General features: G+C 65.3%; 3 protein-coding genes across 11 annotated transcripts in view; 2 read left to right on the top strand and 1 right to left on the bottom strand.

Moving 5' to 3' along the window:
- Nucleotides 1-258: 258 nt before the first annotated feature.
- Nucleotides 259-6,376, bottom strand: RUNDC3A (RUN domain containing 3A). The gene is made up of 11 exons (XM_082070755.1): nt 5,558-6,376; nt 3,969-4,084; nt 3,649-3,782; nt 2,912-2,997; nt 2,733-2,822; nt 2,549-2,629; nt 2,243-2,408; nt 1,885-2,042; nt 1,566-1,703; nt 1,298-1,404; nt 259-1,083 (listed from the first exon to the last, which is right to left on the bottom strand). The coding sequence occupies exons 1-11, from the start codon at nt 6,121-6,123 to the stop codon at nt 941-943; spliced, it is 1,785 nt and encodes a 594-aa protein (XP_081926881.1). The 5' UTR covers nt 6,124-6,376; the 3' UTR covers nt 259-940.
- A 1,224-nt stretch (nt 6,377-7,600) lies between these two features.
- SLC4A1 (solute carrier family 4 member 1 (Diego blood group)) lies at nt 7,601-19,823 on the top strand. 2 transcript variants are annotated; one of them, XM_082070683.1, is made up of 22 exons: nt 7,601-7,726; nt 9,635-9,726; nt 9,853-9,949; nt 10,594-10,663; nt 10,795-10,895; nt 12,045-12,118; nt 12,320-12,497; nt 12,574-12,709; nt 12,940-13,081; nt 13,624-13,699; nt 14,378-14,562; nt 14,879-15,089; nt 15,178-15,381; nt 15,600-15,748; nt 15,915-16,109; nt 16,576-16,743; nt 16,977-17,066; nt 17,176-17,342; nt 17,452-17,705; nt 17,789-17,958; nt 18,178-18,351; nt 18,481-19,823. In XM_082070683.1, the coding sequence occupies exons 2-22, from the start codon at nt 9,709-9,711 to the stop codon at nt 18,559-18,561; spliced, it is 2,940 nt and encodes a 979-aa protein (XP_081926809.1). In that variant the 5' UTR covers nt 7,601-7,726; nt 9,635-9,708; the 3' UTR covers nt 18,562-19,823. The 2 variants fall into 2 exon arrangements, with proteins under 2 accessions (XP_081926809.1, XP_081926810.1); XM_082070684.1 differs by lacking the exons at nt 7,601-7,726; nt 10,594-10,663; nt 10,795-10,895 and adding an exon at nt 8,527-8,782.
- A 2,087-nt stretch (nt 19,824-21,910) lies between these two features.
- UBTF (upstream binding transcription factor) overlaps nt 21,911-23,645 on the top strand; it is a 16,915-nt gene continuing 15,180 nt past the window's right edge. For 2 of the 8 annotated variants that reach the window (XM_082070690.1, XM_082070685.1), the window contains exons 1-2: nt 22,164-22,466; nt 22,555-23,026. The gene's annotated coding sequence lies outside the window, so the exon portion shown is untranslated. The other 6 variants (XM_082070692.1, XM_082070691.1, XM_082070687.1 and 3 more) reach the window with 5 other exon arrangements.

Below are 23,645 nucleotides of genomic sequence, written 5' to 3'. Positions count from 1 at the left end.
CTTGCTGGGTTTTTACTGGGGGTAAAGAGACCGCAGGACCTCCGTGTTCCCCCCAGCAGCAGCCCGCTGTGGATGGGGTGGTGGGTGCCCTATGCTTGGTGACCTGCTGTTCCCAGAGGTGCAGTCCCTGCTCCGGCGGTCCGGGGGGGCTGGAGGAGGCTCATTGGCTTCTCCCAGTGCCCCTGCCTGGGGCGGGACCACATGGCAGGGGACACAAAGTGTCTTTTCCCCCCATTTCCCTTTCCTGACTGGGAGGAGCTCATGGATGCCAGCTCAGCTTGCTGCATTTATTGATTCCTGTTGCTTCAACAAAGCAGATGGGGCTGAATTAAAAACTAATATCACCCAAACCAACCTGAAACCCTGGGGAGGATGGGAAGGAGCTGGGAGGGGTCTGTCCCTGTTGTGGGGATGCTACTGCGAGAAGGACAGCTGGTCCCCAAAGGGGGGGACAGGCCAGCGCCCCTGCAGCACCTGGGGGGGTCTGGGGAGCTGGGCCCTAGAGGAGAGGCACAGCCCGGGTGTGCGCCCCGGGAAGAGCGATGCCCGTGGGCTGAGCAGGACGGACACGGGAGCTGTGCCCAGGCCCTCACCCCTGGAGGGGCTTTGGTCCTGACCCCCCTCCCTTGCTCCCCAGCAGCAGTTGCCCCTGTGTCCCCCATGGCACAGTCTGTTCCCCCCGCCATCCCCAGCTCGCAGGGGTCCTGATCCCACATCCCCCTTCCCAACAGGTCCATGTCTCCAGCCAGGGACTGGGCCGGGGGTCCAAGGTGCAGCCAGGGTGGGGTGTTGGGGAGGGGGATGCCCATCCCCAGCCCCCCACAGTGGGTTCGGCGAGTCCCTTGGTGGTCCCGGGGTGGCAAGGGGGGGACAAGGTCAGTCCTCTGATGCAACGCTGGGCTGGGCAGCCGGGCCGCGGGGCAGCGAGGCGGCCGGGGCCTCAGCTGGGGCTGCGGGTCGGGCTGGCTTCCGCGCTGTCGCTCACCAGGCACTCGTTGGACTTGAGGCTGGCCAGGGACTTGCAGCTCGGCAGGGAGGCCAGGGAGCCGCAGAGCCCCAGCATGGAGGGTGTGGGGTCCTTCCCTGCGGGACAGGGCGGGGAGCCAGCGTTGGGGGGGCTGTGGCTTCGCACCCCAGCCCTGCCATGGGGGGACGGGGACAGGGACCGCTTCTCCAGGAGGGACCTGGGTGTCCTTGCACTGTGGGGGCAGCATTCCCAGCACGGGGAGGGGCTACTGGGGGGATCCAGGCACCTGGGTGAGGGTTGGGGGACATCCTAAGGTGCGGGGGGTCTTACCCAAGGGCCCCCAGGGCTCGCCTTCACGCTTGCCCTCGCCCAGGCGCTGGGAGTCGGAGCTGAGGCTGTTCTCGGCCGAGAGCTGGTCAGTGCTCACGAAGCTGTGTCTGCGGACGGACGGCGCTGAGCCCCCCACGCCACGGCCCCCAGGGCCGGGACAGCCCCTCCAGCCAGGACCGGCCCTTGTCCCCTTCTCTGCCCAGGGCAGACCCCCAGGGCTGGCCGGGGTGCTGGGTGCGGGTCAGGTCTGCCCCACCGTGGGAGATACCTCCTGTACAGTTTGCTGTCCGAGCCGCTCTCGTTGCCGTTGAGGGTCCCCAGCGAGGGCCACTGGTTCACCAGCGGTGTCACCATCTCCTTGGAGAGCTGGGCCAGCTGCGGGTTCTCGCAGGGGATCAGCCCCGTCCTGTGGCATAGGTTGGTGATTCTTTGTGAGTGCCGGGGACCCGCCAGGCAACACGGCCCATGGGGTATAGGGGACATCAGGGACCTGCCACATCCCACAGGGCATACGGGGCACCCAGGCTCCGGGACCCCCACCCATCGCACCCAGCCAGGCCTGGCAGCAGCAGTGGGTCCCCACTCACAGCTGCTCCTGCAGCTCCAGGATGACGCCCTCCAGCTCCCTCTTCTCCAGCTGGTTCTGCACCATCACCTCCTCCAGCCGCAGCTTTAGCCGCTTGTTCTCCGCCTCCAGGTCCTTCAGCTGCGACTCCCGCAGCCGCACCAGCTCCTCCAGGTACCCCTGCACAAGGCCGCCGTTAGCAGCTGCTCCCACCAGACCACCCCATGTCCCCAGGGCCACGCAGGGTGACAAGGAGAGGGCTGAGCTACTGCAGAAGCCACCAGGCCACAGGAGCAGGGAGGACAACAGGAGGATGCTCAGGGATGGACCATCCCGGGGAGGGGCTGGTGCCTGGACAGCCCCATCCCAGCTCCCAGTACCTTCTGGGCGTAAACTATGCGGAATTTCTGCTCCATCTTGCGCCACTTGTTGTACCAGCTGTCCTCGTCGGTGACCAGGGGCAGGTAGGGGTGCTCGGGGGAGCTGTCCTCGCTCGTGCTGCTCTCCACACTGCCCCGCTCCTCCTCCTCGCTCAGGTAGTCGTAGCTGGGGGGTGCGGGGGCTCAGCGGGGACAACACCAGAGCGGGGGGCTGGCACACGTAGGGGGAGCCCAGCTGAGCCCCACCTGGGTGCTCGGGGAGAGATGGTGGGCTCCCCACCCCAGGGAGGGCATCCCGGCTCTTACCTCTGGGTGAACTTCAGGTAGGGTGTGTAGTCAATGACCACGGGTGTTTTACCATCCATCACCTCGCCCTTCAGGCAGAAGCTAAGTGGTGGCAGAAGGGGCAGAGGGTCAGGGGAGCCCCAGGGCCCAGTGGGGGGACATCTGGGGCAGGTTGCCTGTGTCCCACCACACCGCCCGTCCTTGCCTGAAGTCGATGGCGCTGAGCCCGATGAGCATCCCCGTGAGCACTGTGGACTCCTCCCGCAGCATGATGGCCCCATCGTCATAAAACCGCCTGTGGGGCAAAACGTGGCTGTGCGTGCGTTCGCCAGCACCACGGTGCCCACCCCACACACCTGCGCACGCTTCGCCGTGGCGCCTCACCTGGTGGTCCGTGTGTCCCGCAGGGCCGTGGAGATGTACTCGGACATGCGCTTCTCCATCAGTGCCACGCGGATCCAGGCCCGGCCCTGCAAGGCATCGCCCGTGGGCAGCCCTGAGGATGGTGCCGCTATTGGCTTCCCATCAGGTGCCACCTTCACTGTCCCCCACCATCCTCCCTCCTGCCCCTGGGGCTTTGGGCTCCGCAGGCAGCTGGTCCCCACCTGGGAGCTGCCTCTGTCCTTGTTATACCCCTGCAGGGACCCACAGCTCCTGTTTCATCCCAGTGACCCTATGGGGTCTTATGGAGTAAGACGGGGCTGCAGGAGGACAGGGCCAAGGGGATGGGGGAGAGAAGGGATGGGAACCAGGATGGGAATGGGGATGAGATGGGATGGAGTTGGGGAGGGGATAGGGATGGGGTTACGGTTGGGGATGAGAGTGGTATAGAGATAACATTGGGAAGGAGATGGATGGAGATAAGGATCGGAGTGGGATGGGATGGAGCGAAATGGGTTTGGGGATGGTTATAGCAATGGGATGGGATGGAAATGGATTGGGACGAGGATGGCAAGGGGATGAGGATGGGAATGGGTCCACGTGCCAGGAATAGGGGGTGTATGGGAACAGGGCCAGGAATGAGAATGTGGGTAGGGAGAGGGATAAAGACGTGGAATGGATGGAGACAATAGGGGTGGGAATAGGGACAGGGACACGGTAGGGGCTGGCACCTTCCTGACCTTGGCCCTGGAGGTGCTGATGTTCTCCATGTTCTCGATGCTGCTGACGCAGTTGTTGGGGACCTTGCTGCAGGCCAGGCGGATGTAGTCCCAAAACCCGCGCTGCCCGTCCGAGCTGAACCAGCTGACAGGCCCTGCGGGGACCAAGGGGCTGCGGTCGAGGGCTGGATGCCGACAAACCCCATCGGCCTGGAAAGCCCGAAGCCAGAGCCTGGACGTGCTCCCTGGTGCTGGCACATGCGTGTATCCCCATCCACCATGCGGCACAGGGGCGGGGACGGGGACACGCACAGGCGCCCATCCCCACAGGCCACCATTACCTTTAAAGCGGTGGCTGAGGATCTGCTCAAGGATGGCAGCAAAGTTAACAAACTCCTCAGAGGAGTCATCGATGGGGTCCGCCGTGTATTTCTCCAGCAGGGTCTTCACTGAAAACCTGTCGGGGGGACGCGTGTCATGGGCAGGAGGGGACGGGCGCCCTGTACCCAGCACACATAAGCTTTAGTAACAGAGCAAAATGCTTTTGCAGATGTTGCATTCCAAGCCCGGCAGCGGGAAGAGAGCGGCGAGCTGAGCTGTGGCTCACTGACCCCCGTGTCCCCAGGTCCCCGGGGACCCCACCGGGGCGGCCGCTGCTCCCTCACTGTGCAAGTGGCCAGGAAGGGTGAACAAAGGCCCCTTCCTCCCCGGCCGTGCGCGGGCGGTGATGGCTTCCCCTTCCGCCCGCCCGCTCGTGCTCGGAGAGAGATGCCGAGGACGCGGCACCCGCTGAGCCGGGCAGGGCAGCGGCACGGGCAGGTGCCTGCACAGAGGGGGATCGTCCCGTTTGTGGGTCACGACCACATGTGGAGGGTGAGACTGAGGGTTCCCGTGGTGGCAGGTGGACGGTGCCTCGTCATGGCAGCAGGGTCTGGAGGTGCCTCATGGCACAGGACCGAGATCTGGAGACATCCTGGTGTCAGGATGAGAGGTCTGGGGGTGCCCTGTGCCATGGTGAGGAGATCCAGGGGTTTCCATGTCATGGTAGAGGGGCCTGGGGGTGCCTCGTGCCGCAACAAAAAGCCCTGGGGTCCCCCAAACCCCAACAGCAGGACCCGTGTGTCCCTGCTGCAGTGACCCCAAGAGTCGGGCCCCCCAGGTCCCCCCCAACAGCCCCGGGGCCAGGCTCCATTCACAGCCCAGCACAAGCAGCTCTGAACCACTCAGGGTCTGGGGACAGGCAGGGACCACCAGCCCTTCCACCCTGTCCCCACCACCCCATCCCTGCCCCCTACCCCCCCCTTCCTGGTCCAGCCAGACGTCGCCATGACAACCCTCATCCTCCATCCCCACGGCTTTCTTCCCTCCATCCCCACCGCCCAGAGCGGGGCCCTGACGTCACTTCCTCAGCCCCCCGCCCGCAGGGGGGTCCCTGGCCCCAGCCCCCCCGGACCTCGCTGCCCCCAGCCCCCAGCACCCTCCCCCCCCGCCCCCCCCCCACAACCTCCCTTCGCCCAACCCCGCTGCCCCGTCATCGGCAGCACTGGGGGCCTCCATGTTGTCGTTGTGTCCCCAGTGCCCCCAGAGCCCCCCCAGGGCCCCCCCAGCCCTGCTGCCCCGGCCCCGCTGCCTGCGGCCCCACAGCCTCGCAGTCCTCCCTTCCCGCCTCCCTGTCCTCCTCCTCTTCCCCCCTTCCAAATCCGAATTTTCCCAAAAAAGCAACTGCAGCAACAACAAAAAATCCCTCCCAGGGTGCGGGGCCTCAGGGGGCGCACAGTATGAATCCCCCAGCCCTCCTCCCCGCCCCCACCCTGTCCCCTCCACCCCATCTCCTCCATCCCCGGCAGCGGTGGTCCTCTCTTTCTCTCTCCCCCTCTCCCTGCCGCACCCCCCCTGTTTTCGGGTGCCCCCCAGCCAGGCCAGCCCCCACCTGCAGACGGTGATGAGGTTTTTCCTCTCCACGGCGATGTTTCTGGAGGAGGCTTTCTTGGAAGAGAGCCCCAGAGCCATGGCAGCCTGCACGCAGCTCGCTTCCATCCAGAGCCGGGCGAGCCGGCAAGGCCACGGCCACGGCCACGGGCGATGCCACTTGTCCCGTGGGCCCCCCGCCCCCCGCGCCGCGCAGGCTTTGCTCCGCCGATGCCCACGCCAGCGGGCCGTGCGCCGCCCCCCCCGAAGAAGGGATGCGGGGCCCGGTCCTGTCCCTGCCTCCAGCCCCAGATCTCTGCCCCGGGGAGGGAGGGGATGGGGGAGCAGGGGGGATGCAGCAGGGCAGCCGTCCCCGGGGGTCCTCCCCGCACGGCCCAGCCCCTCGCCATGACGTGCCACGAGTGGGGACCCCGTGGGCAGAGCCACGGGGCGGGAGACAAGCTCCAGACGGACCCTGGGCAGCTCAGTGTAACTGGGGGACCCTTCACCCCTCCCAGGGCTGAGGGTGCCCCCCTCCCTGCCCCGGGTGCCCCATTTTGAGGGATGCTGAGCGACACCCCTCCCCATGGGGTCTGTGGGGTGTGTGGGACCCCCAGAGCATGCAGGGGGGTGGGGTGCAAGCCCCCGGCATCTAGCTGTGCTGGGGGGGAGCCCCACAATGCTCCCAGCACCCTGCTTTTGCACTGTACTTCAGTTTCCCCATTGATGTGACAGGTAAATGGGGGAGGGGGTGTGAATTTCGCAGGCAACCACATCCCCCCCATAGCACCCAGATAAATCAGGGTCACCCTGAACAGAGAGGCAACCCCCACCCCTGGTCACACCCATGGAGGCACGTCCCCCCTCCCTGCGCCCCTCGAGGTTCTCCACACCCTCCCCTGCCCCTGTAAAGGGGTCCCAGCCCACAGCACCTGGCTGGGGGTAGTGGAGCTCCCTGGGGAGGAGGGAGCCCCAAAATCCCCAGGGCTACTGCAGGGAGGGGAGCCCTTGGCAGCACCCAGATAACACCAGGGCTGTTATCGGAGCACCCAGCCCACAGCTATCACACCGCCCGGCCCCACGGCCCCGCAGCAGGTGCCACAGGGTCCCCAACGTGTGGGATGGACCAGCAGCCCATGGCCCCAGCCTGGATGGTCCCCCAAGATGGGGTTGGCACAGGGGGCAACACCATCCTGACCCCACAGCTGGGGCACGAGTGATGCCCCAGCAGCAGGACGTCCCTGCAGGTGTCCCTGCGCACCGGGTGACTGGTGTGTGCACATGCAAGGCTGACCAACGCCACCTTGTCCCTTTCCCTGCACCCCGGGATTTGGGGCTGGGAGCCAGGAGCCCTATAGGAAAGTTGCAAATGTAAAGACCCTTCCACATGCATGCACATGTGCATATAGGTGTATGCATACATGTGCATGCACATGCATATGTGCAAATATATGCATATACACTGGAGCATGCATGCACACACAAATGCGCACAATGCATGTGAACACACACATACACACCCCCCTTGCCCTGCACCGGAACAGCTGTGCCGGTCCCACCACCTCTGTGCAGAGCATCCCGGGGATGGTGATCCCAGGAGACAGATGGATGCCCAGCCATGTCCCTTGTCCCTGCGGGCCCCGTCAGCACCTCACACCCCACAGCCCACACCCCACAGCCCACAGCTCCTCCCCGGGAATCACCTCTGGAACCCCCTAATTTTCTTTTTTATTTTTTGGTTAAGAAAAAAAAAAAAAGGAGAAAACCCCAACTGCATTGGGGGGGGACAGCCAGAGGGTTCCTGGGGATTCCCCACAGGGAAACCCGGAGCCTCCTAAACAGGAAGGGGGGGCACCAGGAGCAGGGCAGCTGAGCTGGGGCAGGGCGAGCGGCTGAGGAGGTTCTGTGGGGCGCAGGCAGGGCGCAGGCAGCAGGCAGGGTGCAGGCAGGGTGCCGGCAGGGTGCCGGCAGGGCGCAGGCAGGGTGCAGCCTCAGCGCCGCAAGATGTTGCACCCCGATAACCTTGTTTACAGGGGGCCCTGGGGGGGGCGGGTGAGCCCGGGGGGGGGGAGATTAGGGAGGTGAAGATGACTCAGGGCATTTGGGTGCACTCCCCTGCGCCACACGGGTCTTTCCCCGCAGGCAGCAGCGGGCAGAGCCGAGGCAGGGGCGTCCTGGAGCCACCCCAGAGGTAGGTGCGGGGTCATGGGCGGCAGCAGCACCTCGGGCTGTCCCTGGCCGCAGTGGGACGGGGGGACAGCAGGGCGAGGTGGGGCTGGGGGAGCACCCCGGGGTGCCCCTGGCGTGGGGTGGGGTCTGTGGGGTGGTCAGTGGGAGGGAGCTGAGCCATGCTGCATGGGTGGCGCTGGATGTATGGGCTCCATACTGAGCACCTGCGGTGGGAGGGAGGTCCTGTGCTGAGCCACGCTGCTGTGTGGTGTGGCAGGAACAGGCTCCGTGCTGAGTGCATGCCGTGTGCGCTTTGGGATGTATGGGTTCTATACGGAATCGTGCTGGATCTATGGCATGGGAAGCATGAGTCCAGTCCTGAGGTGTGCTAGCCTCATGATGTGGGAGGTATGGGCTCTATACATGACCACATTGGCTGTGTGGTGTAGAGGATATGGGCTATATACTGCACACGGGGTGTATGGTATAGGAGGTATGGACTCCATACCATGTACACGATGTAGAAGATGTGGTGTGCACATGGGGTGCACATGGGGTGTATCAAGTAGGAGGAATGGGCTCTGTACTGTGCACACAGTGTAGGATGTATGGGCTCTATAGGGGCAGGGTAGCACAGGGATGGATTCGGCAGGTCCGGGTGACCTGGGCACAGGGTGACCCGTGCCCCGCGGTCCCCCAGCCCCTCACCCGGCCTCGGGGCTCTGCCTGGCCCTGGGACAGCGCGGGGGGCAGTGGGGGGAGCAGGGCGGGGGCTGACGCTGGCTGCCCGTTATCAGTGGGGTGCAGCCCGGCACACCGGGCTGATGCAAGAGCTGCCGGCGGGTCTGGAGGGGCCGGGGAGCCCCGGGACAGGCCGGTCTGGGGGGGCCAGGGGCCGCCAGCGCTACGGGGCCAGGCGGGGCAGGAAGGAGGAGGCCGGGTCCGGAGCGGCTGAGGTTCCCGTGGCCCCGCCGCGGCTCCGGACCCCACCGGGGATCCCGTGGCCCCCGCGGGGTGTCTGTGACCCCAGCCTGGCTCCCGCGGCCCCTGGCCGAGAGAGAGATCCTGCATCACCTCGGTGAGATCTGGAGGGGTTGGTCCCCACTAAAGCCCCCCCGGACCTTGCAGCCCCCCCGTGCATCCTCCGTGTGGGATCCTGGGCAGGGGCAGCGGGGGGCAGCCGGGTCCCCAGCCTCCCAACCTGGGAGTCGCCACGGCGGGGGAAAGGGGCAGAGGGGGCTGGAGATCCCGGGGCAGGACTCCCCCCGGAGGCTCTGATGAGGGGCAGGTGGGGGTTCATAGGGGTTGGGATTACGGGGGAGGGGGAGCCCGAACGCCTGGGTCCCTCCGGCGCTGCCCCGGGGCCCGGGGTGTCGGGGACGGAGCGCGGGGAAAGGCGCCCCCTGACGGTTGTCCCCCCGCACGGCCCCGGGGCAGCTGCGGGGGGGGCCGGCGCCGGAGCGCGGCGGGACGCAGGGGATGCGGGGGGACGCAGGCACAGGCTGCGCCCCGCCAGCCCCTGCACGCGGGTCCATATGGGACCTGACCCCCTGGGTTTGGTCCATGCGGGACCTGACCCCCGGGCGCAGGACGCGGCAGGACTGGCCAGCGGGAGCGGGCACGGCCGAGCCGGGCCGGGATGCCGCGTCCCTGCTGGGAAGCTGCTGGGGCTCTGCCGTCGCCTGACGTCGGTTCCCATCCCGGATGGCAACAGGGCAGGGCACCGCTTCCCCGGGGACCCCGGCCCCGGGACCTCTCAGCCCACGGGGAGTGGGTTACGCTGCCGGAGGCTGCGGGAACGGCCCCAGCATCCTGCCCCAGCCCCGTCCCAAGGGACAAACCGCATGTCCCCGGGGGCACCGAGCGCTGCCCCGGCCTCTCCTAACATGTTTTCTCTCCCTTTCCCCCCGCGCCTGCCTGGACGCTGCAGAGTGCCGGGTTATGGTCCCGCCGGGCTGAGTGCCGGGACGCAGCGAGGCCGTGGCGGGGGCTGAGCCAGGAGCCATGGAGGGGCACGGCCAGGTAGGGAGACCCGGCCCCGAGACCCGGCTCTGCCGCTGTGCCCCGGCCGGCTCCCACCCCCGGCACGGCCCCGGCGAGGCGCTGGGCGTGCCGGTCCCGCTGAGCCCCCTTCTCTCTGTCCTGTAGGACGCCTACGAGGAGAGGATGAGGAGGAGCCTGGACCCGGAGGGCTTCGAGGACCCTGGCATAAAGGGCTCCCACCTGTCGCTGGGGGAGATGAGCAGTGAGTGACTCCCTTGGGTGCTGGTGACACTGGGCATGCAAGGGCGTCAGCGTTGCATGGGGAATGGCATTGCATGGGCACCGGTGTTCTACAGGTGCCAGTGTTGCAGACATGATGGCGTTGCATGGGTTATGGCATTGCATGAGCAGTGGTGCTGCATGGGCACTGGTGGTGCGCAGGAACAGGCATGGTGCTGGTGCCATGGTTGCAGGGGCAGCAGTGTTTCAAGGGCACATGTTGGATGGGTGCCAGAGCTTTGTGGGTGCTGGGTCCGCATGGGTACCAGCGTGGCACAAGCATGTTGCATGGGCACCAGCATTGCATGGGTGCCGGCATTGTGTGGCTGCCAGTGCTGCATTGGCACCGCGTTACATGGGTGTCAGCATGATGCAGATGTGTTGCACGGGCAGCAGCGTTGCACGAGTGCCAGCATTGCATAAACCTGTTGCACGGGTGCCGGGAAGGTGAGGGGAGGCTGGGGGTGATCTGTGTGCCCCAGAACATCCCCTTGCCCAAAGCTCTGTTGATGAGGAGCTGCCACCCTGAGGGGTACTTGGACGATGCTGGCTCTTGCATCCAGACCCTTGGGTCTCCATTCGGGGTGACGCAGGTTGGGGGGTAACACTGCCACCTGTTCTGCACAGGGGCCGGCGCTGGCACCGGGTCCCCTTTGCACGCGTGGAGGGCCAGAGCTGAGGAGCTGACGCCCCTGCGGTGAGTCCCCCAAATCAGGGAGGGGGCTGGATGCTGCCCCACCTGCCTGGCTGGCATTGGCAAGGGGAGGCTGCCAGCACCCATGGGTGCCCAGTGCTGACCCCCTGGTCCTAGCGGTGTGTGTTTTGCAGCCAGTATTTGCCCAGCCGCCGGGGATGCTATGACCTGGATGGGAGGAGGCGTGCGGCCGGGGCCCCCCCAGGACAGGCGAGCCGCCGTGGCGGAGGGCAGCGTGAGTGACCGCAGGGGCACTGGGGGACAAAGCCCAGTGCCGGCATCCCCCTCCACCAGCCCTCCATGGTGCCAGCTGCCCTGGCTTTGCCACCCCCAGCCCTGTTCTCCACGGGGTGACCGTCACCCGAGTGTCAGGGCACGCTGCAGGGTGACCGCTGCCACTTGCCCGTAATTGCCTGCTGATTGAGGATAAATAAAGTCTTTGTTTGGGGTGAGGACAAGAACCACTTGGGGCTGAACGCTGGCTGGCGCCAGGCGGTTCGGTGGTGGTGGCAGCGGGCCGGGACGAGGACAGGCTTGTGCCACATGCCAGGGCCAGCGCTGTTGGGGACACCAGGGCGGGAAGATGCCCCATCCCCTCTCCTGTGGGCACAGCATCCTTCAGAGTGGGATGCAGGTCCTGTGGTGCTGCCCCGCTGGGTGACCTGTCCAGGGGCAGCGAGGGGACCATGGTGGTCCCCAGTGGGGATGGAGGGGGACACGGTGAACCTGTCCCCAGCACTGGGGCAGCTGCGGGTGGGCGGGAGCTGCACTGGTGTTTACTGTCAGCAGAGGCAAAGTGCTCCGGGATTTACGGTGCACACAGGGCGGGCGTGGGGCTCAGCCCCCGCTTTATAGGGACGGAGTCTGCAGGGCCATGGGGAGCGCGGGGGGGGGCACAGGTAGGTGGGGGACGGGGATAGTGACAGGGACTTGTCAGGCTCCTGGGGTCTGGCTGGCCAGGGATGTGCTGTCCCCACCTCTGTCCCAGTCTGAGTGGCAGTGCTTGGTGCTGGTGTCAGGGTCATGCTGGTGCCAGGTGGTGGAGCAGAGTGTGGCCACAAGCCCTGCCCGTAGCCTGGCCCCGGGGATCCCCGGACGGTCTCGCTGCCCTGGGAGCTGGGCTGCAGGGCTGTGAGGGGCTGGAGGTGGGCACTGGCAGGGTGGGGGGAATGAAGTAACACATCCAGCAACTGGGTTTAAGGGCGGGGGTTACAGAGATGGAGACACATCCAGCAAAGCCTGGATGGGTCTGGGGTGGGGCGGTGGGTGGGGGGCACATCCAGTGAGTCCCACCTGGGTCTGGGTGAGGATGATGAGGTGAGACCTCCAACAGACCCCAGGGGTGGGCAGGGACCAGCTAACAGGGCAGTGGTTCTGCTCGCAGCTCCATCGGTGACTGATGTGGACCTGGAGGCGGTGGGGAGCAGGAGGTCCGCGTACCACCGGGACACCCATGAGGTGGGTGCTGACCCAGGGACCTCCATTCCCTACCTATTCCCGGGGACAGGCGGACTGTGGCCACCTGGGGATGACCCCAACACCAGTGTCTGGGGACCCTGGGGCACAGGGGGCTGTTGGCACAGCAGCCACAGCTCTGGGGCTCCCAGGAGTCCCCAGTGCAGCCGGGGCGACCCTGACACCCCCCCGCTCGGGCTGCAGGGCTACGTGGAGCTGCACGAGCTGGTCATGGACAGCAATAAGGAGCTGTGCTGGATGGAGGCCGGTCACTGGCTCAAGCTGGAGGAGGACTTCAAGGAAGCTGGATACTGGGGCCAGCCCCATCTGTCCTTCCTGACCTACCGCAGCCTCCTGGAGATCCGCCGGGCTTTGGCCAAAGGTGGGGACACTGACTGGGACCGGGATGGTGGTGGGGACTCCACACCAGCTGGTCAGTGACGGTGCTATCCCCACAGGTGCCGTGCTCTTCGACGTGGCGGCCACATCGCTGGCAGCCATCGCCCACGTCCTCATCGACCAGATGATCTATGAGGGGCAGATCAAGCCACAGGATCGCGAGGACATCCTGAGGACGCTGCTGCTCCAGCACAAGTACGGCCGGTGCTCACAGCCCCAGGGGGACCCCATTATCTGGGCTGGATCCAGCCCCAGCGAGTGCTGCTGGAACCTGGCGTGGGGTGGAAAAGCCCCCCCATGTTTTGGCTTCACCTCCCAGCCCGGCTTGGGGGTCTCCGCACACCCCCAGGGATGGGACTGTCTGACGGGGGGTTGGGGTGGTCAGCGGCTCTGGCCCGTCTGACACCATCCCCTGGCTGCTCCAGACACCCCAGCGAGGCCGAGGCGGTTGGGACCCTGCGACCGGCGCAGCTGCAGCGCTCGGGCACAGCTGCGGCAGAGACGGAGCAGCCGCTGCTGCGGGAGCAGCAGCCCCTGGAGATGCGCGGGCTGGTGGGGGCCGGGCAGGTGAGTGGGGCCGGGGGGCGCGGGGGCCAGGGAGGGTGTGGGGAGGGCTGCTGGGAGGTGCACACACACAGACCTGTGCGCACACACCTTGGCACGTGTGGGTGCACACACCAGGCAGTTGCACACCAGGGGGGTGGGCAGGCTCTCGCACAGCCCCCTGTGCGGTGCGTCCCTGGGGAGGGCACACACCCCTCAACACACACTTGTGCGCACTTGCACACCTACACACACACACACACACTCACACAGACATGAGCACACACAAGGGCACGGGTGTAAACACACCCCAGTGCTGACACGCGTCGCTTGCTCTCCCCTTCGCACACACTTGCAGAGGCACACACACTCACATACATGTGCACAGGGGACGCATTGCCATGGGTTGGTGCAGAGGTGATAGTGAGGGAGCTGTGCTTGCGGGGGACTGAGGAGGACACATGGGGGATGGCAGGGGACATGCGGGGGACAGAGGGGACCTCTAGGGGCTGGCCACTAGGGACAGCCAGCTGAGCTGACTCCTACCGTTTGTCTGCCCACGACAGGGTGTGAGTGGGGCCGCCAGAGCTCAGCTGCCCGAGAAGGTCCCCGAGGATGCTGAGGCCACGCTGGTCCTTGTGGGTGAGTGCACAGTGGGGCGGTGGGTGCAGGGTTGGGGCGGTGGGTGCAAGGTTGGGGCGGTGGGTGCAAGGTTGGGGCGGTGGGTGCAGGGTTGGGGCGGTGGGTGCAAGGTTGGGGCGATGGGTGCAGGGCTGGGGCAATGGGTGCAAGGTTGGGGCGATGGGTGCAGGGCTGGGATGGTGGTTGCAGGTTGGGGGGGTGGGGGTGGGTGCGCAGTGGGAGCTTTGGTCTCTGCCTGCTTGCTCACTTGCTGCTTTTCTTGCACCTTTTTTGACGCTCCTTGTCCTCAGCCCTTGCTGCCACCTGCTGCTGCTCAGCGCTGCTCTCTGGGCCACGTCCCCATGTCTCTTGTTGTCATGTTGCATTTCTCCACTCCCCTGTGCCCCTGTGTCCCCATACCCCCATGTCCCTGTGCTCCCATGCCCACCTACAGCTGCGTCTCCATGTCCCAATGCCTCTGTGTCTCTGTGTTCCTGTGTCCTCATGTCTTTGTGTGGCCCTGTCCTCTTCCCTTTGATCCCCATACCTCTGTGTCATCTCACCTCCAAATAATTCTGTCCCTATACCCCTTTGTCCCCTTGTCTCCATAGCCCCATGTGCCCATGCTCTTATGTGCCTGTGCCCCACATCCCTGCACCCCGCTCCCTGTGACCCCTGTCACATCCCGTCCTCCCCCAGGCTGCGCAGCCTTCCTGGAGCAGCCGACATTGGCCTTTGTGCGCCTGAGGGCTGCAGTGACACTGGACGCTGTCCTTGACGTGCCCCTTCCCGTCCGCTTCCTCGTCGTGGTCCTGGGTCCCGACACCCCCCACATCAGTTACCATGAGATCGGCCGCGCTGTCGCCACCATGATGTCCGAGAGGGTACGGCTCACCTGGCACCAGCACCAGCACTGGCACTGCCACCGGCACTGCCATCCAGGGTGACAGACCCCTGAGCAGCCCGAAGTCCCCAGTCCCGGCACCGCACCCTCTAATGGGGCTCACCCGCCTGTGCCACGTCCCTCTCTGTGCTCGTGTTCCAGTGTCCCCACACGCCTGTGTCCTCATCCCTCTGGGTCTGCGAGCCCCCACGTCCCCATGACGGGTCCCTGTGGGGGTGTCTAGGGGCCGGGTGGGTGCCCAGCAGCACCCAAGGGCGCTGGAGGTGGCTGAGTGCCCGTCCCCGGCCCCCCCGCAGGTCTTTCGCCGGGACGCCTACCTGGCCGAGGGCCGCCAAGATTTGCTGCGGGGGGTGGAGGACTTCCTGGAGGCCAGCATCGTCCTGCCGCCCACCGAGACCCCGAGCGAGCAGCTGCTCCGCAGCCTGGTGCCGCTGCAGCACGAGCTGCTCCGCCGCCGCTACCAGCCCCCCGAGAAGGCGCCGGGCGAGGGCTTCCTGAAAGACCTGGGTACGGCAGGGACCGCCCCGTCCCCATGGCTGGCGGGACCCCCCATTGCACACGGTGTCCTCCCATGGCTACCTGCTTGTGTCCCCAGGGCTGGAGGAGCCAGTGCCAGAGGACGACGACCCCCTGCGCAGGACAGGACGACCTTTTGGGGGGCTGGTGCGGGACATCCGCCGCCGGTACCCCAAATACCTCAGCGACATCAAGGATGCCCTCAACCCCCAGTGCCTGGCCGCCGTCATCTTCATCTACTTTGCAGCGCTGTCACCTGCTGTCACCTTTGGAGGCTTGCTGGGTAATGAGGGGAACAGGCTGGGGACGAGCCAGGGGACGGGGATGTCCCCCAGCCAGGCACAGGGCTGGTGGGGGGAGTGGTGGCACTGCCTCCAGCACCAACCCCTGGTGATACTCCTGGGGGGTTATTGCACCCCCTAATCCCGGTGCTGAGGAGTCTGGGGTAGGGGGACACAGTGCTGTCCCCAGCCCGGCAGCCACCGGCTCTGTCTCCCCCAGGTGAGAAGACCAAGGGCATGATGGGGGTGTCGGAGCTGCTCATCTCCACCTGCGTCCAGTGCGTCCTCTTCAGCCTCCTCAGTGCCCAGCCGCTGCTCGTTGTCGGCTTCTCAGGGCCTCTCCTCGTCTTTGAGGAAGCGTTCTACTCGGTGGGTGCCGCCCTGCACCCCTGGGCGACCCCCCCGCCAGCAGCAGCCCCAAAGGGGCTCGTGCTGTCCCCACCAGCCCTGGGAGAGGCGCGGGGCACTGCCCTGAGGGGATGTCGCGGCCCAGGGGCTCCGGGGCCTGACGGGGCTGTGCCCTCTGGCTCTCCAGTTCTGCAGTGACAATGACATGGAGTACATCGTGGGCCGGGTCTGGATTGGCTTCTGGCTGATCCTGCTGGTGCTGGTGGTGGTGGCCGTCGAGGGCAGCTTCCTGGTGCGCTACCTGTCCCGCTACACCCAGGAGATATTCTCCTTCCTCATCTCCCTCATCTTCATCTTCGAGACCTTCTCCAAGCTCGTCACGGTGAGGAGCGTGAGGGTCCTGCAAGCAGGGAAAGCTGGGGGACTGCGGGTCGTGGTCATCACCCAGTTTTCCGTGGGAACGGTGGGAGCTGGGCGAGGAATGCAGGCGAGGGACGGATCCCATCTCGCAGCATTTTCTCCCGCTTCCCTGGTGTGGGTGCCCCCCTGCACCCCTCTCTGAGCCCAGCACAGCCCCGAACACCCTGGGTGACACGGGGGCGGCAGCAGGGCCGTGCTCGTCCGTCCCCGCTGTGCCACCCAGCCACTGTTACGGCCCCATTTCCGAGGGAGCATGGAGAAAACCCAGCCAAACAGTAACGCCCCGCGCACAGTGTGCCAAGCGCCCGGCCTCGCCGGCCGCCCCGGCGGGCAGCCCGCACCCACGCACCCGCCGGGACGGTGCCACAGGGCACCCAGTGCTGCAGGAGCGCCATCCCACCCCCTAACCCTCTCCCCTTCCCTCCCAGATCTTCAGGGAGCACCCACTGAAGCGGAATTACAATGTGCAGCCCACAGTCCAGCCCAAGGTGCCGGAGCCCAACACAGCGCTGCTGTCCCTTGTCCTCATGGCTGGCACCTTCTTCCTGGCCTTCTTCCTCCGCAAGTTCAAGAACAGTGCTTTCCTGCCCGGCAAGGTGAGGACGGGGGGCACGGCGCCACCCGCCACCCCGCGGGGCCCGGGGGCAGCGCTGGGGGAACAGGGGCTCACAGGTGCGGTCTCCTGACAAGGGCGGTGAGACTCCGCGAACCCATTGCACGCTCCTGCAGGTCTCTGCTAGAACTTGCTGCTGGCGAGGACGTGGCGGGGGGACCCTCTCGGCTGGGCCGTGACACAGGTGGGTTTAATGTGGTCATGATGTCCTCACAGGTCCGGCGCTTGATCGGGGACTTTGGGGTGCCCATTTCCATCTTCATCATGGCACTGGTCGACTTCTTCATCAAGGACACCTACACACAGGTCCGGGACTGGGGGGGACAGGTGTCCCCAACAAGGGGATGTGGAGCCATGTGTTCATCTCTGTGTCCTGTCCTTGTCCCCTCACTCCCCCTTCTCTGCTCCCGTCCAGAAACTCAATGTCCCCAGAGGGCTGGAGGTCACCAATGCATCTGCCCGGGGGTGGTTTATCAACCCCATGGGGCTCAACACCCCATTCCCCATCTGGATGATGTTCGCCTGTGCGGTACCTGCTGTCCTGGTCTTCATCCTCATCTTCCTCGAGACGCAGATCACCACGTGAGGACAGGGGTGTGGCGAAGGAGGGCTGTGGGGTGCTGTGGGATGGGGACCCAGTGGACATCCCTGGGGCACTGTGTCACCAAGTCGTCCCCTCTGTCCCCGGCAGCCTCATTGTCAGCAAGCCCGAGAGGAAGCTGGTGAAGGGCTCCGGCTTCCACCTGGACCTGCTGTTGATTGTGGCCATGGGGGGGCTGGCCGCCCTCTTCGGCATGCCCTGGCTCAGCGCTACCACCGTCCGCACCATCACCCATGCCAACGCCCTCACCGTCATGAGCAAAGCCACTGCTCCCGGCGAGAAGTCCCAAATCTTAGAGGTCAAGGAACAGCGCATCAGCGGCTTGTTGGTGGCCATGCTCATAGGTGAGCTGGGGAGGTGCCCCCACCCTGGGCAGCGGGGGCCGGGGTCCCGTGGGCTCTCCCTGACCTCTCCTTCTCCACCGCAGGTGTCTCCATCCTCATGGAGCCGATCCTGAAGTACATCCCGCTGGCCGTGCTGTTTGGCATCTTCCTCTACATGGGCGTCACCTCGCTCTTCGGCATCCAGCTCTTTGACCGCATCCTGCTCTTGCTGATGCCACCCAAGTACCACCCCAGCGAGCCCTATGTCACCCGGGTGAGTGAGCCCTGTCACCCAGCTGGGTGGCTGTGGGCTTGGGGACATCCCGGGCTGCAGCACCCCATGGTGGTGCCTGCAATTGCTTGGGGCTCCACAAAGAGCCTCTTCCTCCTGTGCTGACCTTTACTGGGCTCTTTGGCCCACGGCTCCTGCCTCCAGCACCCCCACAGAGTGCTGGACACACCACCCTGACCCCACTGTGCTCCCGTCCCACAGGTGAAGACTTGGCGGATGCATCTCTTCACCTTCACCCAAATTGTTGTCCTCGTGCTGCTGTGGGTGGTGAAGTCCACCCCGGCCTCGCTGGCGCTGCCCTTCCTCCTCATCCTCACCGTGCCCCTGCGGCGCTTCCTGCTGCCCAAGATCTTCCGGGACATTGAGCTCAAATGCGTATGTAGCCCTGGCACAGGGCTGGCACCGCGGTGCTGTCCCTGTGCCCATCCCTGTGTCCATCCCAATCCCCATCCCCGTCCCCGTCCCCATCCCCGTCACACCTCACGCCCTCTCCTGTCCCTCCAGCTGGACGCAGATGACGCTGTGGTGACCTTCGAAGAGGCGGAGGGCACGGACGTGTACAACGAGGTGCAGATGCCCAGCTAAGGGCTCAGCACCACCTGCCCCCCGGGACGGCCCCACGCCCCCCAGCTCCCCCATCCACCCGCTTGTAGCTCCAGTGCTGCCGTCCCGGGGCCACTGGGTGATGGAGGGGACTTGGGGACATGGCCCCAGAGCCCCAGTCCCCACCCACACACCCTGTGAATAGAGCCTTTTTATTTTGTTCCCTTTTTTCCCCTTTTTGTAACAATTTGGATGGTGTGATCTCACCCACACTTTGCTACCCGCTGGGGAAGAAGCCGCTCGTGCTGGGGGGTCCTACGAGCTGTCCCCCACCCCACGGCCGGGAGGGGCCTGTGCCCCGTGCACCGGCGCCGGGAGGAGCCGGAGGAAGACCCTGGAGCCCAGAGGAGGAGAAAGGCAGGGACGGGGAACGCAGCAGAGACGAGGACATGGGGAGGGGGCCCCGTTGCCCCAGCCCTGCTCTCTGCCCAGGGCCCCCCCGCACCGCCCCTCTTCCCCAGATGAACTTTCAGTGCTAACGAGCGCTCGCGGCTGCTCAGCAGCATCGCCGGGGTGGGTGTAAATAGTCCAACGAGGGGGTTTATGTGTTTTCAACGGAGATAATCATGCTAAAAACACCCCAAAAAATGTTGATGCTGGTGCTTCTGCAGGTGGGATTTGCTCAGAATCAAACAAAAATGCCAAAAAAGACCCAAAAAGCACCTTAAGAAAAAAAAAAGCAGCCGCCAAGGGTGATGTGTATATTTGATGCTGTTTGGGGAGTGTGTAATTTATTTCTGAAGGCCGAAGGCTCCCGCCGGGGCCGCGTGTACATACCAGACAGACTATAGGAATTCACGATTTTCTAGAAAAGTTTATTTTAAAGGATCCTGGTCAGGGTCTAAACTCTACGGACCAGCCGGTAGCGTCATTTAACTGATGGATTAATCTAATTCCTCTTTATTATTTTAGCGTTTCAGTTAAATCCGTGTAGTTTTTCCATGAGTTTTGTCTTGCTTGCTGACCACGTCTTGCCCCATTTCTGCCAGAATTGCTCCCAAAGCAGCGGAGCGTCCCTCTGCTCCTGCCGGGGCCGATCCTGCCCTGCTCAGACCCCACCGGGGACCCCGAAACCAGCGCGGGGGGGCAGGGGGCGCACCGCGTCCGGGCCGCGCGGGCCGTGCTTGAGTTCATTTAGTTTTTATCATTATGTGTCCAAAATAAACAATGTTGCGATCTTTGGTTTTCTCCTTCCCTCCCCCCCGCACCTACATCGGGCTTTAATAAAGAAATTGGTGAAATCAGGAAGGACGTGGGGTTTTTCTTTCCAGTTGGCCATTTGCTGGGGGGGTGCTTTGTTCATTTGCCCCCCCATAAAGGGAGCAGCAGCAGCATCCTTTGAAGTGCCCGCTCCCGACACCCTGAGACGCCCAGGATGCTTCACCATGGCCGCTCCCCGCACCCCGGGGCCTCCCTGTGGCCGTGCCGGGCTGCTCAGCCCCCCCGCACCCCGGGGGCTCCCTGTGGCCGTGCCGGGCTGCTCAGCCCCCCCGCACCCCGGGGGCTCCCTGTGGCCGTGCCGGGCTGCTCAGCCCCCCCGCACCCCGGGGGCTCCCTGTGGCTGTCCCTGCTCCGGGGGACACGCTGAGCCACCTGCCCGGGGTTGTTGTTGTGACAGCACAGGGTAGACCCCGACCCCCCACCAGACCACACCAGCACCAGATTGACTCTGATTAGCCATAATCTCATTAACGAGAGCAATTAGTAGGGCTGCTGCCCCCATGGAAGACACCTGCCCATGGCAAACTTTGTAAATAGGGTGGTGGGAAGGGGTGTGCCCATTTGCCTTTCTGTGGGGCAGACATCGGGGGCAGCACCTGCGACTGCTCCCGGCTGTGACCCCAACAGCGCTCTGTGGGGCTGGGATAAATCTCGCGCTGGTCCCCAGCTTCTTCTGAGCCAAGCATTGCTGCCAGCCCGTGCTTTCTGGGGACAGAGGTACGTTGCTGGTGCTTTTTGGCCCAAGGGCTGCAGGTGCAGCAGCTGCCCGAGCCCCGCCAGGTGCCATCCGGACGGCTCCGTGTGCCGCTGTCCCGGCCCGTGGGAGCCGGCGCTGCCCGCCGCGGCGACGGAGGCGCGTTCCTGGTGCCGAGAGCTTTGCACCCGCGGGGAGGTGTCAGCGAGGCCAGCGCTGCCAGGCCCGGCCTGGCCCGAGGGGTGGGATTTAGGTCAAGCCCCACGTGAGCCGGGCTTGGCGCAGTGTGGCTGGGGTGGTTTGTGGCGGAGCCCCGCAGGCGCAGGGCAGGAGGTGAGTTGCAAGGGCAGAAAGGAAACTCTAGTTAATAGGCTTGCTAATGAGGAGGGGGGAGGACAGAGCTCGAGAGCCGGGTGCTGTCCTACTGTACCTGTATTTGCAAAAAATACTCATCTACACAAATGACAGCAATGAAAACATTTCCTTGGTAAGAAGCAAGTCCTGGGGAGGGCACAGAGCGAGGAGGGAGTGCCTTTGGGGAGCCCCTGTTCCCGGCCATCCGCAGGGGTTCGTGGCTGATTTCCAGGGCTCTGTGTCCCTCGTTGGTAGCAAAGCCACACGACCGCACTGCGGGGGAATCTGTGCCGCCGCTGGGGCCACAGCACATCCGTGCTCCCCACCCTAAAGGGCTTTTGGTTACAACAAAAAAAAAGGTAAAAAATAAAAATGTCGATTTTCACAAGTTTGGCCTGATTGTCTCCAAATATTTTGTTGATCGTGTGGGGTGTTTTGTTTGTTTTTAAATTTTTCACTCTTGCAAAACAGTGACATTTCACCTAATTTGGACAGGGAAGTGGCTCAGCCGGGCACCTTTCCATGCCGAGTAAATATACTGACACTTTTTTCCCCAAGCTTTCCCCGGAGGGAGCAGCGGCCTGGCTCGGCTCGGCACGGCCTGGCTCGGCTCGGCACGGCCTGGCTCGGCTCGGCCTGGCAGCTGCGCCGGCCGCAGGCAGGACTGCGGGACGTGGCGGAGGGGCCGTCCATCCGCCTGTCTGTCCGATCCTTTGCTTGGGAATAAGGCCCAAATAAACCACTTCCATGGCCAGGTTGTCCCCCATTGCCCCCCTGACCCCAAATCATCCTGGGGGGCCAATTGTACCCAGATTGGTGTTTGTGGTTTGTTTTTGGGGGCTTGGTTTCTCCCGTATACCCAGGGGTGAAAATCCCCCAGATCTTGACTGTTCCCGCCGCCAGCCAAGCCGGGGCAGCCCCGGCCCCGCGTTCCCAGGAATCCTGCGGGTTCCCCAGCACCGCCCGCCCCCCGCGGCCTTGCGGCAGGTGCCTGACGGAGCCGCCGGCGCCAGCCGGGCCGCCTGCGTGCAGATGGCCGGAGTTCGCCGGGCGGGCTGGAGCGGCCGTGCCGGGCCGTGCCGGGCGGGCGGCCGGAGCGCACAGCCAGCCCCGGCTGGGCCGCAGCGTGTGAGCGGCAGCGGAGCGGCCGGTACCGTGCGGGCAGGCCGGGGTGGCCGGTAGAGTGCAGGCAGTTTGGGATGGCCCGTAATTTGCAGGCAGCTCGGGATGGCCGGTAATTTGCAGGCAGCTGCCCGGCCGGGATTGGCTGCGGGGAATGACGCCCAGCACAACAAAGGTGGAGTTGGAGAAATTGCATTAAAAAAAATTAAGAGAGAGAGAGAGAGAAGGGAGAGGAAAGCGGAGGGAGGGGAGGAAACTGCCCCTCGCCCGCCCCGCCGGGGAAATCCCCCACCGCGGCGTGTCCCGGGGCTGCCCGGGGCCGCGGGGCGGGCAGGGAGCGCGGCCCCGCCGCTCCCCGCCGTACCGGAGGGAACCCACCGGGGCGGGAGGTGGCTCGGCTCGGCTTCCCCCCCCCCGCTTCCCCCCTTCGTTTTTTTCTTCTTTTTTTTTTTTTTTTTTTTTTTTATGCAAACGCCGGGCGAGGATTGTTGCACATGTAAGGAGATTTTTTTTTCCCTTCCCCCCCCCCCTTCCCTCCTCTCTCCTTCCTCCTCCTCCTCCTCCTCTTTTTCTTCTCGCCACAGTGTTGCAAAAGCAAAGAGCAATAAAAAACACGGCGAAAGCGGCGGGAGCGCGGGGCGGCGGCGGCGGCCGGCGGTGCCGTTTGGGGAGCGGCGGAGGCTGGCGGCGGACCCCGGCGCGCAGAGCCCGGCTGATTGGAAGAGAAAACGCAGCGCCATGGAGGCGGGGGAAAGCGCGATCGTCTCTGCGGGGACTGGAGCGCGTCCACGCCCGGGGCCAGCGCTGCAGAGCTGGCCGGCGTTCAACCGCCGCTTCCCCGCCCCGGCCCCGCCGAGCGAGCCCCGGCCCCGCCGAGCCGCGGCCCCCCAAAGCCGCGGGCCCGCAGGTACGTGCCTGCGCCGGGGGAGCCGCGCCGCGCCGCCCGGGCTCGCCATTCGCCGCCGCGCCGCTCCGCCGGCGGGGCTGGAGGAGGCGCTTTGTTCCTCCCCGGGCTCCCGCTGCCGCCGCCGCCGCTGCCGCCGCGCACCGGGCTCGGTAAGGCGCCGCCGCCGCTCCGCCGGGAAGGGGCTTTTGCACCCGCCTAAGGGGGATTTCGGGGCTTTTTTTTTTGAAAAATATTAGGGTTTGGGTATTTTTAGAGAGGAAAAAAAAACCCACCAGGCTCGGTTCCGCGCAGGCCCCGCGGGCAGGAAGCCGCCGCCGGGGCTCGCCCGCCCGCTCCGGCCCCGCTCCGCGCCGGCGGGGGGCACCGCGCTGGGGCTCGGGGCGGGGGGGAGCGCACGGCTCGGCGGCCTCGGTGTGCCCCCCCTCCCTCCTTTTCCCTTCCCTTCCCTCTCCTCCTCCTCGCTCCCTCCCTCCTTCCCGCTCGCCCTCCCTCCCGGCTGCCGCAGCTGGATTTCGGGGGCAGGCTTCCAGCGCTGGGCGGTTGTTTTTCCCCAGCCCGGGTGAGTCCCGCGCCGCGGAGCTCGGCACCGCGCTCTGCCGGGTGCGTGCCCAGGCTCGTCCGCTCCCCCCCCCATCCCGCGCCGCGCTTCATTTTTCCTCCCCTTATTCTTTTTTATATATTTTTTTTCCCTTCCTTTTTTTTTCCGCCTTTCTTCCCCGCTTCTTTCTTCCTTTCTTCCCTCCGGACCGGGAGCGGGGCTCCAGCCCC

Source organism: Streptopelia decaocto (assembly GCF_964273445.1).
Source record: "Streptopelia decaocto genome assembly, chromosome: 22".
Classification (NCBI taxonomy): domain Eukaryota; kingdom Metazoa; phylum Chordata; class Aves; order Columbiformes; family Columbidae; genus Streptopelia; species Streptopelia decaocto.
This window is presented reverse-complemented; position numbering and strand designations above follow the sequence as displayed.